Here is a 13,434-nt window from a genome sequence, read left to right as displayed (position 1 = left end):
ACTGTTCCCTAAATCTGTGGATACACCGTACAGGCATATTAACATGCGACCTCCTTTCTGTGAACGAAGTCCTGCCGCGGAGTGTTTGGTTTGCCCAAACCTCACAACTAAACGAGTTGAAGCAGCACTTCCACAGGACGGGCACACCGCTGCATGAGGACACCGGCGACGGCCACTCATCGTTTGACCATCTTCGGTGCTGGCTGCAAGCGACCCGACGCTGGCTTTTCGGTTGGCCCGGGGATCGTGTAACGCCGAAAAAGTGTCACGAATCGATTTTCGTTCCCATTTCGTGTTGTCCAGCAGTTCCTTCCGTTGACCGCATTTTGCGAACACGTTATCCATTCGAGCGCGATTCATTCGGTCGGTGTAAGTGTCCAACGGCAGCGTGGCAGCGATTCTTGGCGGGGGATTGAAGTAACCTTCTCAAAACACGAGTGCTTTCTTGTAACCGGACGGAAAAAATGGCGTGTGTGCGTTTTTCGTGAATAGAAAGTAAGCTGAAATAAAAGAATCACGTGCAGTGTTGAGCAAGCAATCCTCCTACCTAGTTCAAAAATGGCCAAGTGAAAAATTCTCCATGTTCGTGTACGGACTGACCGACCATTGCTTTGCTACCATTGGTTGACTGGTTTTAAATGGGAATTTTTCATACTCACCTCGTCAGATAAGGTCGACCCGTAATTCGAAAGTTCTGCAATGCACAGTGGGATATCGGCGTGAAAACCTAAGGAACGATTCAAGAATAAGCGCTTTGAGACAGGAGGAAATTTTTAATCAAACTTAGGATCCAGTTCAACTTCAATTCAAATCACCAAATTCAAATTACCAATCCAAATCTCCAACCCGAAACTTCAATATAAATCTTCAAACTAAACTTCCTATCAAAATTTCTCAAAAATTCAAATCGATAATCCAAATGTCAGATTCAAGTTTTAAATTCAAATCTTCAATCGCAATCTTGAATCTAAAGCCTGATTCGCTGCTAACAAGTAATTTCTCGGCCTATCTTGATGCATGGAAAATTTCTGCAAGAAATCGATCAAGAATGCGCTTTTTTCTGATCGCAGTACGCAGTTAAAAAGAAATGTCAGTTCAAACGGGAGCCGCTGTAGAAAATTTCTGCAAGGAATCTGCGAGAATTTTCTTTAGCGATTCCTGTTCAGCAGCAAATTAGGCTTAAGGGGTCTATTTTGTAAATCGAGCAGATCCAAGTGACTCATCTGTGGTCACTGTCGATCAAAGTAAGCATGCATATTTCAGATGTCACCCGTCGACTCCCATAGTAATCCAGTCACTTAAAGTGACAACTGTCGAAAAACTCGAGTGACAAGGCCGTGTCGAGTGAAATTTTTGGTCGACAGTGACTCCAGTCGAGTCACTTTGGTCGACTCGACTTATAAAATAGACCCCACGAATTGAAGGGGTCTATTTTATAAGTTGAGTCGATCAAAATGACTCGACTGGAGTCACTGTCGACCGAAAAATTTGCTCGACTCAGCTCTGTCACTCGAGTTTTTCGACAGTTGTCACTCTATGTGACTGGATTACTATGGGAGTCGACGGGTGACATCTGAAATATGCATGCTTGCTTTGATCGACAATGAATACAGACGAGTCACATGAATCTGCTCGATTTATAAAATAGGCCCCGAAATCTCAAATCCAAATCTGCAATTCTAATTTCCATTCCAATCTTCAATCTAAGGGGTCTATTTTATAAGTCGAGTAGACCAAAGTGACTCGACTGGAGTCACTGTCGACCAAAAATTTCACTCGACACGGCCTTGTCACTCGAGTTTTTCGACAGTTGTCTCTTTAAGTGACTGGATTACTATGGGAGTCGACGGGTGACATCTGAAATATGCATGCTTACTTTGATCGACAATGACTATTGACGAGTCACGTGAATTCGCTCGAATTACAAAATAGACCCCTAAATCTCATTTCAATAAAAACTTCTAATTCAAATCTTCGAATCAAATCGCCTATCAAAACCTCCAATCGAAATCTGCATTTCAAATCTTCTTATCCAAATCTCCCATCCTAATTCAAAACCTATCCAACACTCACATCAATATTTTTAATTCGAAGCTCCAATCCAAATCCAATCCAAATCCAATCAAAATCCAATCCAAATCCAATCCAAATCCAATCTAAATCCAATCTAAATCCAATCCAAATCCAATCGAAATCCAATCCAATCAAAATCACATTGAAAACCATACAAAAATTCAATCCAAATCCAATCTTAATCTAAACCATCCAAGTCCAAACCTCATTCAAATTCAATCAATATCCAATGCAATCCAATCCTTATTTAAATCCAAATCCAACCCAATGCAAATCCTGCTAGGTAGAATCGAATTCAAATCTAACCCGAATCCAAACCAAATTCCAAATTCAATCCAAAACTATTCAAAACCCAATTCAATTCATATCTAAACCCAATCGGAAACAAACAAAAACTCAATTTGAATCCACTTAATATCCAATCAAAATCCAGTCCTAATCAAATCCAAATTCAATTGAAACTCAATTAGAATTCATTTCAAATGCAACCAAAATTCAGTCACAATCCAATCCAACTCCACTCTGAAATCGACATTGAAATCCACTTCAAATCTTATCCAACCCATTGCAAGACCATTATAAAATTGCCTTCACTATGTTAACCTCTCATCGAACGAACTATTCCCACTGTGCATCTGCACCGTATTCCATTCATTAGTCGCGAATAAAAATTCTCGCAACGAGGTGGACGGCACTCGACTGGAAAAACCGCCATAACGGCAAATCACGCCAAGTCGTCGTCGTCGTCGGCCAAAGAGGCCTGGCATTTGATTTCATTCTCTTCTGAAAAAAGGAATACTTTACTACCCTTCCCTTACGCAACCCGACCAGTAAATTACAACAAAATTGATCCACAACCGTATCATTTTTTCACAAAGTACATTTTTTCCGTTATTGTTGGAAGCACTTCGAATTTGTGAAAAAGTATGATACAATTAAAACTAAATCATAATAACAAAGGCTGTTTTAAATTTGTTTCAAATAAAAACAAAATTATAACACGTATGCCACAATAATGGTAAAGTGTTGCAAATAAATAATAATAATAATCAAAAGCAATAAGTTATGTTCTTGCCATTTCCCATCGTAATAGGCTGTTTTTCATCACGTCACTCTGACACGTCCTGCACTGGATTATGCAGGGCGGTAATATTCATTACGCACCTGAAATCAGTTGCGTATTGAATACTACGTAACACTTTTTCATTACGCTATGAGTTATGTAATAAATCATTACACAACTATTTTCTGAAATTGAAAAATAATGGTGAATGCATCCCGACTCGTCGTAACTATCCAACTCGGGAAGCCTCAATGAATAATTGTACCATTCGTACTGTACAAGTACAAATCATCATTCTGCAACTTGTTGCTTAATATTAATTTACGCTACAAGCTGCAGTTTAATTTCATGTAAATTAATTAACAGATTTTCGTATAATTCAGTTAGGCTGAAGTAAATATTGATTTTCTTTTCGATTTTCATCTCGGATTTCGTAATAGTAGTTTTTGCAATTTCTCATCGTAATAGGCTGTTTTTCATCACGCCAATCTGTCATGAAACGGCCTACTTTCCTGCACTGATGTAAGCAGTGCGGGAATAGTCATTACGCAACTGAAACCAGTGCTGTAATGACTTATTACGCAACGCTTTCTCATTACGCAACTGTTTTGAGTTAGGTAATGAATCATTACAGAACATTTTTTCAGAAATTGTAGAATAACGGTGAATGCATTCCGATACAATTTCTGACACCCTAAGTGCTCTTCTACGAAATTGCAAAAACTGTTGTACGTAACTCGTTGCAGAACTCGATTTTTACAGCACTCATCGTAATTATCCTACTCGGCAAGCCTCGTTGGATAATATTACCACTCGTGCTGTAAAAATCATCATTCTGCAACTTGTTCCGTAAACTACTATTACGCAACAAGTTGCAGAATGATGATTTTTACAGCACGAGTCGTACATTTATCCAACGAGGCTTGCCAAGTTGAATAATTATGACGAGTGCTGTAAAAATTGAGTTCTGTAACGAGTTGCGTACAACATTTGAGGGTATCAGAAATCATATCGGAATACATTCACCATCGTTTTACAATTTCTTAAAAATTGTTGTGTAATGATTCATTGAAAAAAGAAAGCGTTGCGGAATGCATCATTACAGCACTGGTTTCAGTTGCGTAATGCCTATTACCGCTTGAGCTAGAGCTTGATTGGCCGCCCGTGGATGCTACTCCAGTATTGTCAGATCAGCTGCACTTACACAAGAAACCAACCGAATGACTGCTTGGGACTAACAGGCATCCTCAGTGTATAAGTGCTGGTAATCTTCAATTTTTAGGCAACAATGGTGCCTGCCACGACAGAATGCAGACCAATGTGGGGAAGGGGGAGGAAATGATGTTGCACTTATACTGGCCCACTGTAGACCGTGGAGTCCGACTGCATCTACGCCAGTTCATGCGGGAGTGTATATGGATTGGGGGAAAGTCATGGCAGAGAGGTTTGCTTTTGTGGTTAGCAGACTGCCTATGAATCAGGCGTAAGGAAAGGCATGCGCGTGGAAGAATGGAAGCGTTAGGGAAACGGTCACTTGTCCGTCTCTGGTTCTAGCGTTTGCTATGAACGAATAGTTTGAAGTGTGATAGATTAAGAATGGAAGATAGAAGCAAATGAGAGGATATGCAACTACAAAGTACTCGAGGAAAGGAACGGGCCTGGGATTGAATCCATGACCTTCTGCTTACGGAGCAGAAGCGGTAGCCATTAGACCACCAACCCCGTCCTCCAGCTACAATCTTTACCAAAGTTGCCATTTTCGCATTCGTGTATGTATAGTGTGGCAGGAACGATGATACTTTATGCCCAGAGAATTCAAGGAAATTTCCATTACGGAAAGATCCTGGACCGACCAGGAATAGAACCCAGACACCTTCAGCATGGCTTTGCTTTGTAGCCGCGGACTCTAAACCACTCGGGTAAGGAAGGCCCCTAAATTGTTACTTGGGCTATTTTTATAATTCAATATTTTACATATATTTTGATATTGTTTATACTAAGGTCCTTTAAAATATATTTATCTACTATTTATACAAATTTTGACCAATCTCAATTAAATACAAACCATATTTGTGCTTTAATCAAATTTGATTGCATTTCTAATGAAATCGCGTTTAAAAAAAAACCGTTTATATGGAGATACGTATATCTATGAATAATCTCTTCTGAAACAATAAAAACACCAATTAACAGATAGCATATTTTTTGGATTGAGGCAATAAAATTAGTTTGGGCAAAATCATATTTTTTTACCATTGTGTGATGCACGAGTCCACTAATTTAAGCGGTGCCAAATTCACCGGTTACCATGGTCACGTAAATAACACGGCAAATAACAGACGTCAACGGGTGAACTTGTGCATTGGACCATTACTTTTCAACGGAGGCCTCAAAATTCAACATGAAGAAAACCTTTTTGAAACTTGATACTTTGATTTAGAAAGCTGCTCTTAAAAAAGTTTTTTCTCAGCTTTCTAATGGTGGCCTCAGAATTCAAATCGAGCGGCGTTCTAATATTTTTTTTCTGATAAAATTAGAAATGGCCGCCAAAATGGGTTTAATTTTTGACAAAAGCTTGGTTCTTTATATGTATATACGATGCCATTAAGTTTCTTATGCGTTTCAAGGGAAATGTGAAGCATATCACGTCAATAAATACCATAGATTTATAAAAAATAGGCTTTTCCGCAAACTATATAGGTAGCTGACGTACGAGGGGTCCACCAAAGCGACCCTCCTCTAGTTTTAGCATATTCTATCGAACAGCAACAAACCATGAGGGGTCTATTTTGTAATTCGAGCGAATTCACGTGACTCGCCTGAGGTCATTGTCGATCAAAGTAAGCATGCATATTTCAGATGTCACTCGTCGACTCCCATGGATCAATGCACGAGTTAATTTTTTGACGTTTGAACGGTGCCGTGTTATTTATGTACCCATGGCAACGAGTGAATACGGCACCGCTCAAACGTCAAATTAGTGAACTCGTGCATTGGTCTATGGACCGATGCACGAGTTCACTAATTTGACGTTTAAGCGGTGCCGAATTCACTGGTTTCCATGTGTGTGTGTGTGTGTGTGTGTGATACAATCCACCTCCCACTGGCCGGCAGTGCTTTTATGGAAGAAAATTGTATGCATGTATTTAATAATACCCTTCGATATCTTTATATCTGCAGACAATTTTAGCCCAGGAGATGAAAGGTGATAGCTCTACTGAAATTCCAACGACCCATTTCAAGAATGGCAGTAAATACACACACATTCTGAGGTCATTTTCATTTACAGTAAGCCCCGCATAAAAACATCCAGATATCAAATGGATATATGCAATGTTTTTACACTTCCCGAATCGAAAATTATATTTTCGACCCTGGCACGTATTTAGTTTGAATTGGTAATAAGTGAGTAAAGTAAACAATAATAAAGAACGATTTTACCAGGATGTGAAGCAGTTTTTCTCCGTCGCCGCACTGGGGTTTCCGTAAAATACTATACACTTTTTCACCGCACTCCACGCGTAACACGTTCGATCCTGACCGCATCACCCGCCCCGCAGGAGCAAGTGCCGTAGTCAAAGGATCACACACTACTGACTGCCGAATTCACTGGTTTCCATGGTCACATAAATAACACGACACCGCTAAAACGTCAAATAATGAACCCGTGCATAGGTCCATAGTAATCCAGTCACATAGAGTGACAGCTGTCGATAAACTCGAGTGACAGAGCCAAGTCGAGCGAAATTTTTGGTCGACAGTGGCTCCAGTCGCGTCGTTTTTGATCGACTCGACTTATAAAATAGGGCCCTGAAATTCACATATCATTTGGCGGCCGATGGCGGCCTTCTTTAATTGAGAAAGGCCTATTACCAGTTGAATTATAGCATATTTTGTAACTTTTTTTTTTGTAGACTAAATTTTGTTTTAATTTTTATTTTAACTACTAATCAGCCTAAATTGTATATTTTTTGTGAAGAAGAACCGTACCAACTATTTAACAAAATCTGTTACAATTCTGTTGTAACCCACTGGTCGGGACAGGCCACACAGCGCACTCCACCATCATAAAAGTTAAAGTTTGTGAGTTAGTGTTTTAAAATAAAAGAGTCCACGAGGTCGGCTGGCCGAATGCGAAACACGGTGTTCACCTCCGGCATATCGCGCACGTTCCAACAATCCACGGAGGATTTCGCGACTTCGTAGGACCAGTGAGAGGGAGTGGACGAAAAACGGACCCCAGCCACGCCATGAACAACGGCTTCAGCGAGGACGGCAGGACCGTCTACAGCATTTCGTTGCACGACAGCCAGAGCGAGTTAATTCAGGTGTGGAACAGGTAAAATCTCATCGCCGGATTTAGCACTCTCAAATATTGTTGCGATTAGTTGGTTAATTTCCCTTTCGGGTGACGGTCCTGTGAGTGTTTTTGAGGGTTTAATACATTTCGGTGTGCTCAACTGGTAGCAGCTACCAAGACTATAACTATACATTGTGTGGGAGTTTGAGAGAGTGCGTGTCCAAGAAGCGTCCCACATTCGGTAATAATAGTGAAGGGGTGGTGTTTCGGGTCTATCTACTGAATACAACATAGTTCAGCCAAAAATACACGGATGGTAAGTTAGTGGGGATCCATGGTTAGTGAGTGAAAGCTTGTAATCGTAAAAAGTTGAGTTAATGAAGGATAACAGTGAGTGCCGCACAATTAAAATAATTTGACTGAAATAATTAAGTGATGTGTCCTAGTAGTGATCATTAGCATTTTTACTGCTGCGGAAATCCTGCTGCGTGACAAATCGTATGGACCCCAAAAGTTGAGTGAAACTAGTAATGTAATGGACTGAATCACAGCAACATGAAATTACGACTACATGACAATGCCTAACGATGATAGATCTCTTTTTTTTTTATTTGGAAGCAAAGAGTATCGTCAATCGAGGTCAGTATTTTTGAATTTGGTGGATTCACGCAAGAGGTCTCGAACTTCTTTAGAGAAAGCAGATTGTCAAAGGACGAAATCTACGTGTCATCAGCAAAAATGGAAGATTTCTTCATACTTGAAAATTGGAAGATTTGCTTCCAAACCTAAACTTATAATATTCCAACCTAAACCAAAAGCACTTTATTTGAAACTTGAAGTAGACATGTTGTTACAATAAGCGGGATTTCACATGAAATCAAGTATCTAGGGCTCATGCTAGATAAAAATTCAACTTTAAAATATCATTTGAGGGAATTCAATCCAAGTGTAATAAGCTTAGCTTAGCTTAGCTTAGACTGACTACACATATCAATGGTTGCTATTCCGTGATTGACCGAGGTCAGTGAAAATGCACAAAGAATCAACTAGAAGATCGGCTGGGATTGGCCATAATCTTCTTCAGTGTGCATAATTCAGTGCCTCTATTTATACATGGTCAATAACGGCGCCGTCCACGTCCTTGCAGTTAGGTGGGATTGGGGGAAGGAATGTTAGTGTGTAACCTTTGCAATTTGGAGACCGTGTTTGCCTCTGCATCTCCACAAAGGTTACTGGGAGGGATGTTTGTTAATGGGGAGGATCGTTGGGTCATAGGATTCACTTTGATAAGCGATTAGACCATGATAAATAATTATTTGTGAGCTATAAATATGCTTATATGTAAATATAATATTTTCATTTGGTATGAACAATATCTATTAAAAAAAAAATATACCGACACTTGAGGTGACAAACCTATCAAAGTTTGTTGAATAAAGTGAACCTTTCGCAAGTCTACACTCGTAGTGTCGAACCATTCAATGTTTTTTTTTTTCAATTACAAAAATAAAAGTAAAAGGAAAAAGGTGTTTTGAGAAAAAAAATTGGACGTAAATAATTTATGAATCAGAGTTTATGTTGACACTCACAGTGATGAACCTTTCATAGTTTGTTGACTAATCATATTTAAGTCTCACCGTTGTAACGATTAGTGGTGCAATCTTACATATTTTATAGATTAGAAATAGTAGCATGAAACGAGCTCACCAATTGATCCGTCATCCTTGAGCAGCAACAATCCACTTTCAGTTTCACTCGTTTGCTCGGCTATATAAAAACACACAGAGAAAATAGGCGTGCGACCCGAGAGGGAAAACAACTGACGACTGCTCGGGCTTTCTTGACGCACTGCCCAGGATCAAGCGTCAACGTCGAAAGATCAAAAAGAACTTATCGAACGCGGCACTTTTTCACTTACCCTAACCGAACATACCGATCACGCCAAGGTCGAAGGATCAAACACAACTAAGCGATCACGGCACTTTTTCACTTTCACTCGAACGACGCGCGACATGTTTGATCCTGCCCTCATCGCCGGCCCCCGCAGGAACAAGCGTCAAGGTCGAAGGATCAAACACAACTTTGAATTCAATCCAAGTGTAATAATATATAAAATGTATGTATCCTCTTATCAACAGAGAATCAAAATGAAGAACATGGTTGCAGATAGAGTAAGAAGCAAATGACTAACTTACATTTATGTTCCATTTTTTGAAACACTACAAATTGAGTTTAGCTACTACTAAAATGACTCTTCAAAGCTACCATTTCTACTGGGCCCTTCCTGGAGCGTTGATCGCCTGGAAACCCTCCGAAGGCTTTGACGCTGAATGGTTCGTTGCCCTGTAGGTGCACTTGAAGGTCGTTTAGGGCCTGACTCCACATGCTCCAACCGCCTGTTGCACAGGGATATATATTCTTCTTTTCTGGTCAAATCGAGTGCCTGACAGTCTCGTTCAATCTTCAGAGATACTCATGTGTTAGAATGACATTGAAAGAATCATACCTTGTGACTTTACTCACCAACAAGTCATCAATACGTGTCTGCAAACACGCTCGTTTGCACTCTTCCTCTGCCAGTCGGTTCCTTATTTCCCAATATCTACATTCTCTCAACTTGGTCATCTGAAGTTGTTCCATTAAAGCCCGTTTCTGTACCTTCATCTCCTCATACGATTGCTTATAATGTCTGAGCTCGGCTTTCAGCTTCTCGCATGCCAGCGGCACCGAATCACCGCAAGCACCTTCATCGAAGCTAGCGTTCCGTTTGATCGTGTTCTTTCCACAGAACTCGTCCAGCTTCAGCTTCAGACACTTGTTCTCCTTCTCCAAGCAGTCGTACCTATCGGCTTTCTCCTTCAGTGCTAGAAGCAAGTTCCTCAAATCGATCATATCTTGATCCATCTGGTCCGGATCGAATACGGCCGAACGCTGTTGAACGAGGATCAGTTCTTCCTTCTCCTGTTCGCACGTTTCGGCCATCTGCTGCACCGACATCAGCTGTTCACCGAGATCGTTCCTTTCGGCTTCGATTTGCAGTACTTGAGACTTGATTTGCTTCAGCTCCATCATGAGACTCATCACGTAATCGATCAGCTCGTCGGTTGTTAGCTGTTGAAGGTACGCCCTCGTCAACTGATAGTCGCCACTTGGCTGAAATGAGCAACCATGAGATGTTGAAGGACCAACGGAAGAATCGTTCTTACCCGAGACAATTTCCTCTGAAAGCGCGATTTCCGGACAACGTCCAAGAGAAATTTTGAACAAACGGAGGGATCCAGAGACCACGCCCGGACATCGGAACATGATTCATAGGATTTCAGCTGACAGTCGCTACGTTTCCTGTCCGGTACGGGAGGTTCTTCGTTGCGATACGGAACATTTAAAAACGCTCTCTGGGTAGCAAACGCCATTTGAGTTGCGGTGCACGAAAAATTTTGGACGAAATTTTGGGGACACGCCTGAGATTTGATATTTACTTATGACAAATAATGTATTTTATAAAAAAAATATAGGCTACTTTGATTTTAAATAGGGCAAATGCAAGATATCTTCAAATATTGTCGCGCCGCCACCAAACAAGATCGTTTTTTGACGTTGGATAACGTCTTACGGCAACATATGGGGGTACAATTCAGAAAAACGAAAAATTGAGCATGTAACGAAAAATGGTCAGGTTTTGACCGCTAATAACTCAGTCATTTATCGATAGATTTTCAATATTTATCCATGAATCGATTGGAAATTTATCTACGCGTCGATTTAAATGGAAGACATTATTGATTATTAGCAACAAACTATTGAAATATCGTAAAACGTTGACCCCTTTCTTATCTAACCAATCACGTTCAAGCACATTTTTCGGTTCCGCTTCCCACTATAAAGGGCACCGCACCCTGCTTCTTCCCTCATTCTTCTTTTTGCCGTCAGACTGTGAACACGGTCGGCGAGCAAATTTCGAGAGTCATTCGCGTCCTCAGTTCAGTTTTCAATAGGACGCGAATACAACACGCATTAGAACCGAAGAACCACGCATTTCGGAGCCGCAGCAACTGAAGCCGCTCATTTGAGTGCACCAGCCAGCATAATCGTTTTCGGCCAGAAATCGTCGCTACCAGCCAGTGCTCCGCTGTCATTGCCATGCGGGAGGCTAGCGCGGTCATTCTGGTTCATTAGATCGAGCGGCACAGCCGTCACCGTCCGTGTAATATTCCCTAATTTGTACGAGATGGCTGAAGAAAATCGACCAAAGCCGCTTGTTGAAGCGCACATCGTCATCCGCACCGCAAATCTCATCGGGCGAGGCAGATTGAAACCAGTGCGCCGTCAAAATGTGTCCGTGTTACGTAAATTCAACAACTCAATCGGCCCTTTTGAGAGTCAACAAATGTCAACATACTTGCTATAATCTCTTAATTCATCTCATTCCATCATACAATAATTGATTTATTACGAATAATTGACAATACGGCAATTTGAGGCTGTTTCCGAGGATGCTGCTGCAGTGCTGTCGGGTTGCAATAACAGCATAATGCTAATCTGTACATCCCTTACCCAGACATCAGTTTCATATAGCCTATTTCCCAGATAAGAAAACGAAGAATATGAAAGGAGGAGCATCATCTGCTATTCTAAGGGTATAAAGCATCCCTCCTTCGTTAAATTCGGTTTCATTCTGTTTTCGCTTTCGAGCTGGTAAGAGCTTCTCCAAACCTGCTCAGCTCCTCGCTACCAGAGGCAAGCTGTTGTACGAGATGGCTGAAGAAAATCGACCAAAGCCGCTTGTTGAAGCGCACATCGTCATCCGCACCGCAAATCTCATCGGGCGAGGAGGATTGAAACCAGTGCGCCGTCAAAATGTGTCCGTGTTACGCAAATTCAACAACTCAATCGGCCCTTTTGAGAGCCAACAAATGTGTTTTAAAGAGTTATTTGTATAATATTCACTAATGTGTTTACCACATACTTGCTATAATCTCTTAATTCATCTCATTCCATCATACAATAATTGATTTATTACGAATAATTGACAATACGGCAATTTGAGGCTGTTTCCGAGGACGCAGCGTAGTTAACGTCATGCAATCGGGTCTTGTACACAGCCTCTCTGATTTTTGTATAGAAATAAAAATAAATTAAAATATAAATTGTGTGGCGCGTGAGAAATCTGAAACTCCCTCCCCCCATGAACCTTTATGTAATAAATGGATGGCCCCTAAGGATATTATTTCCATCTATTAAATGTAAGGACTAAAGAATATGATTATCTCTGGGATTATTCATAAGGAACGGTCGCATTTCCCAAGTGATCCATTTCATTCATAATTTTCTTGTCAATTATCGCAGTCATGATCATTGATTAGTTGCGAGTTTGGTGATGCATTCCCTATTACGGACATCATTTTCATACTACAAACAGATCACCCAAAACTCTTTCTCTGTTTATTTGGAGAGCAAAAGTTACCGCCCATGCTTCTTCTTCCATCGACCGGTTCTATCGGTATTGAAGTGTTAACCGAACCAACCAAATAATAACACTTAATATCCATAATAGATCAAAATTGACATGCAACAAATAGTTTGAAAATTGATTAGATTTTTAGATTTCTAGGTAAATCTTTCATAAGTTCGTGACGGTCCTAAATCAGAAAATAGAAGAAGCTAACGTTATCCAACGTCAACTTGGCGGTCGTATCTCGGAAACAGCCTCTTACTTTTTTTTGCGCTTTTTACTCTTCTCCACACCTGAGAGCTCTTGTGGTTGAACTCTCTGGTAATGGTCGCAACTGATTTATTTTTGTTGTATTGAATCATAATACATTGAATGTATGCTATACATTTGTGGGTTATTCTCTACATTGACGTCGAAACCCAGTGGAAACTAATTCCTTTTAAGGATCTCTTCTAACTTTTAACTAGCTCATATCATCGATCAGATCATATTATGGAACGTTCTAACCAACTCATGATGTGACATCTACTACTTACTAATTTGCAC

The 13,434-nt window shown here is 40.5% G+C and overlaps 2 protein-coding genes across 2 annotated transcripts in view; one reads left to right on the top strand and one right to left on the bottom strand.

Moving 5' to 3' along the window:
- The window catches only part of LOC5577412 (protein stum), a 218,157-nt gene that overhangs the window by 154,860 nt on the left and 49,863 nt on the right, over nucleotides 1-13,434 (top strand). The gene's annotated exons all lie outside the window — the stretch shown is intronic.
- Nucleotides 9,604-10,941, bottom strand: LOC110678767. Its single transcript, XM_021852104.1, has 3 exons — nucleotides 10,643-10,941; nucleotides 9,960-10,589; nucleotides 9,604-9,897 (listed from the first exon to the last, which is right to left on the bottom strand). The coding sequence occupies exons 1-3, from the start codon at nucleotides 10,847-10,849 to the stop codon at nucleotides 9,679-9,681; spliced, it is 1,056 nt and encodes a 351-aa protein (XP_021707796.1). The 5' UTR covers nucleotides 10,850-10,941; the 3' UTR covers nucleotides 9,604-9,678.

The sequence above is a fragment of the Aedes aegypti genome, chromosome 3 (assembly GCF_002204515.2).
Source record: "Aedes aegypti strain LVP_AGWG chromosome 3, AaegL5.0 Primary Assembly, whole genome shotgun sequence".
Classification (NCBI taxonomy): Eukaryota; Metazoa; Arthropoda; class Insecta; order Diptera; family Culicidae; genus Aedes; species Aedes aegypti.
Note: the sequence above shows the minus strand (reverse complement) of the source record. Positions and strands in the feature narration are given on the sequence as shown.

Bases quoted from the DNA above. Each gene is read 5' to 3' on its own strand.
- LOC110678767 (XM_021852104.1), bottom strand. From the start codon at position 10,849: ATGGCGTTTGCTACCCAGAGAGCGTTTTTAAATGTTCCGTATCGCAAC. The intron at 10,590-10,642 runs GTAAGAACGATT...TGCTCATTTCAG, and splicing joins TTCAGAGGAAATTGTCTCGG to CCAAGTGGCGACTATCAGTT. The intron at 9,898-9,959 runs GTGAGTAAAGTC...GTATCTCTGAAG, and splicing joins CACGTATTGATGACTTGTTG to ATTGAACGAGACTGTCAGGC.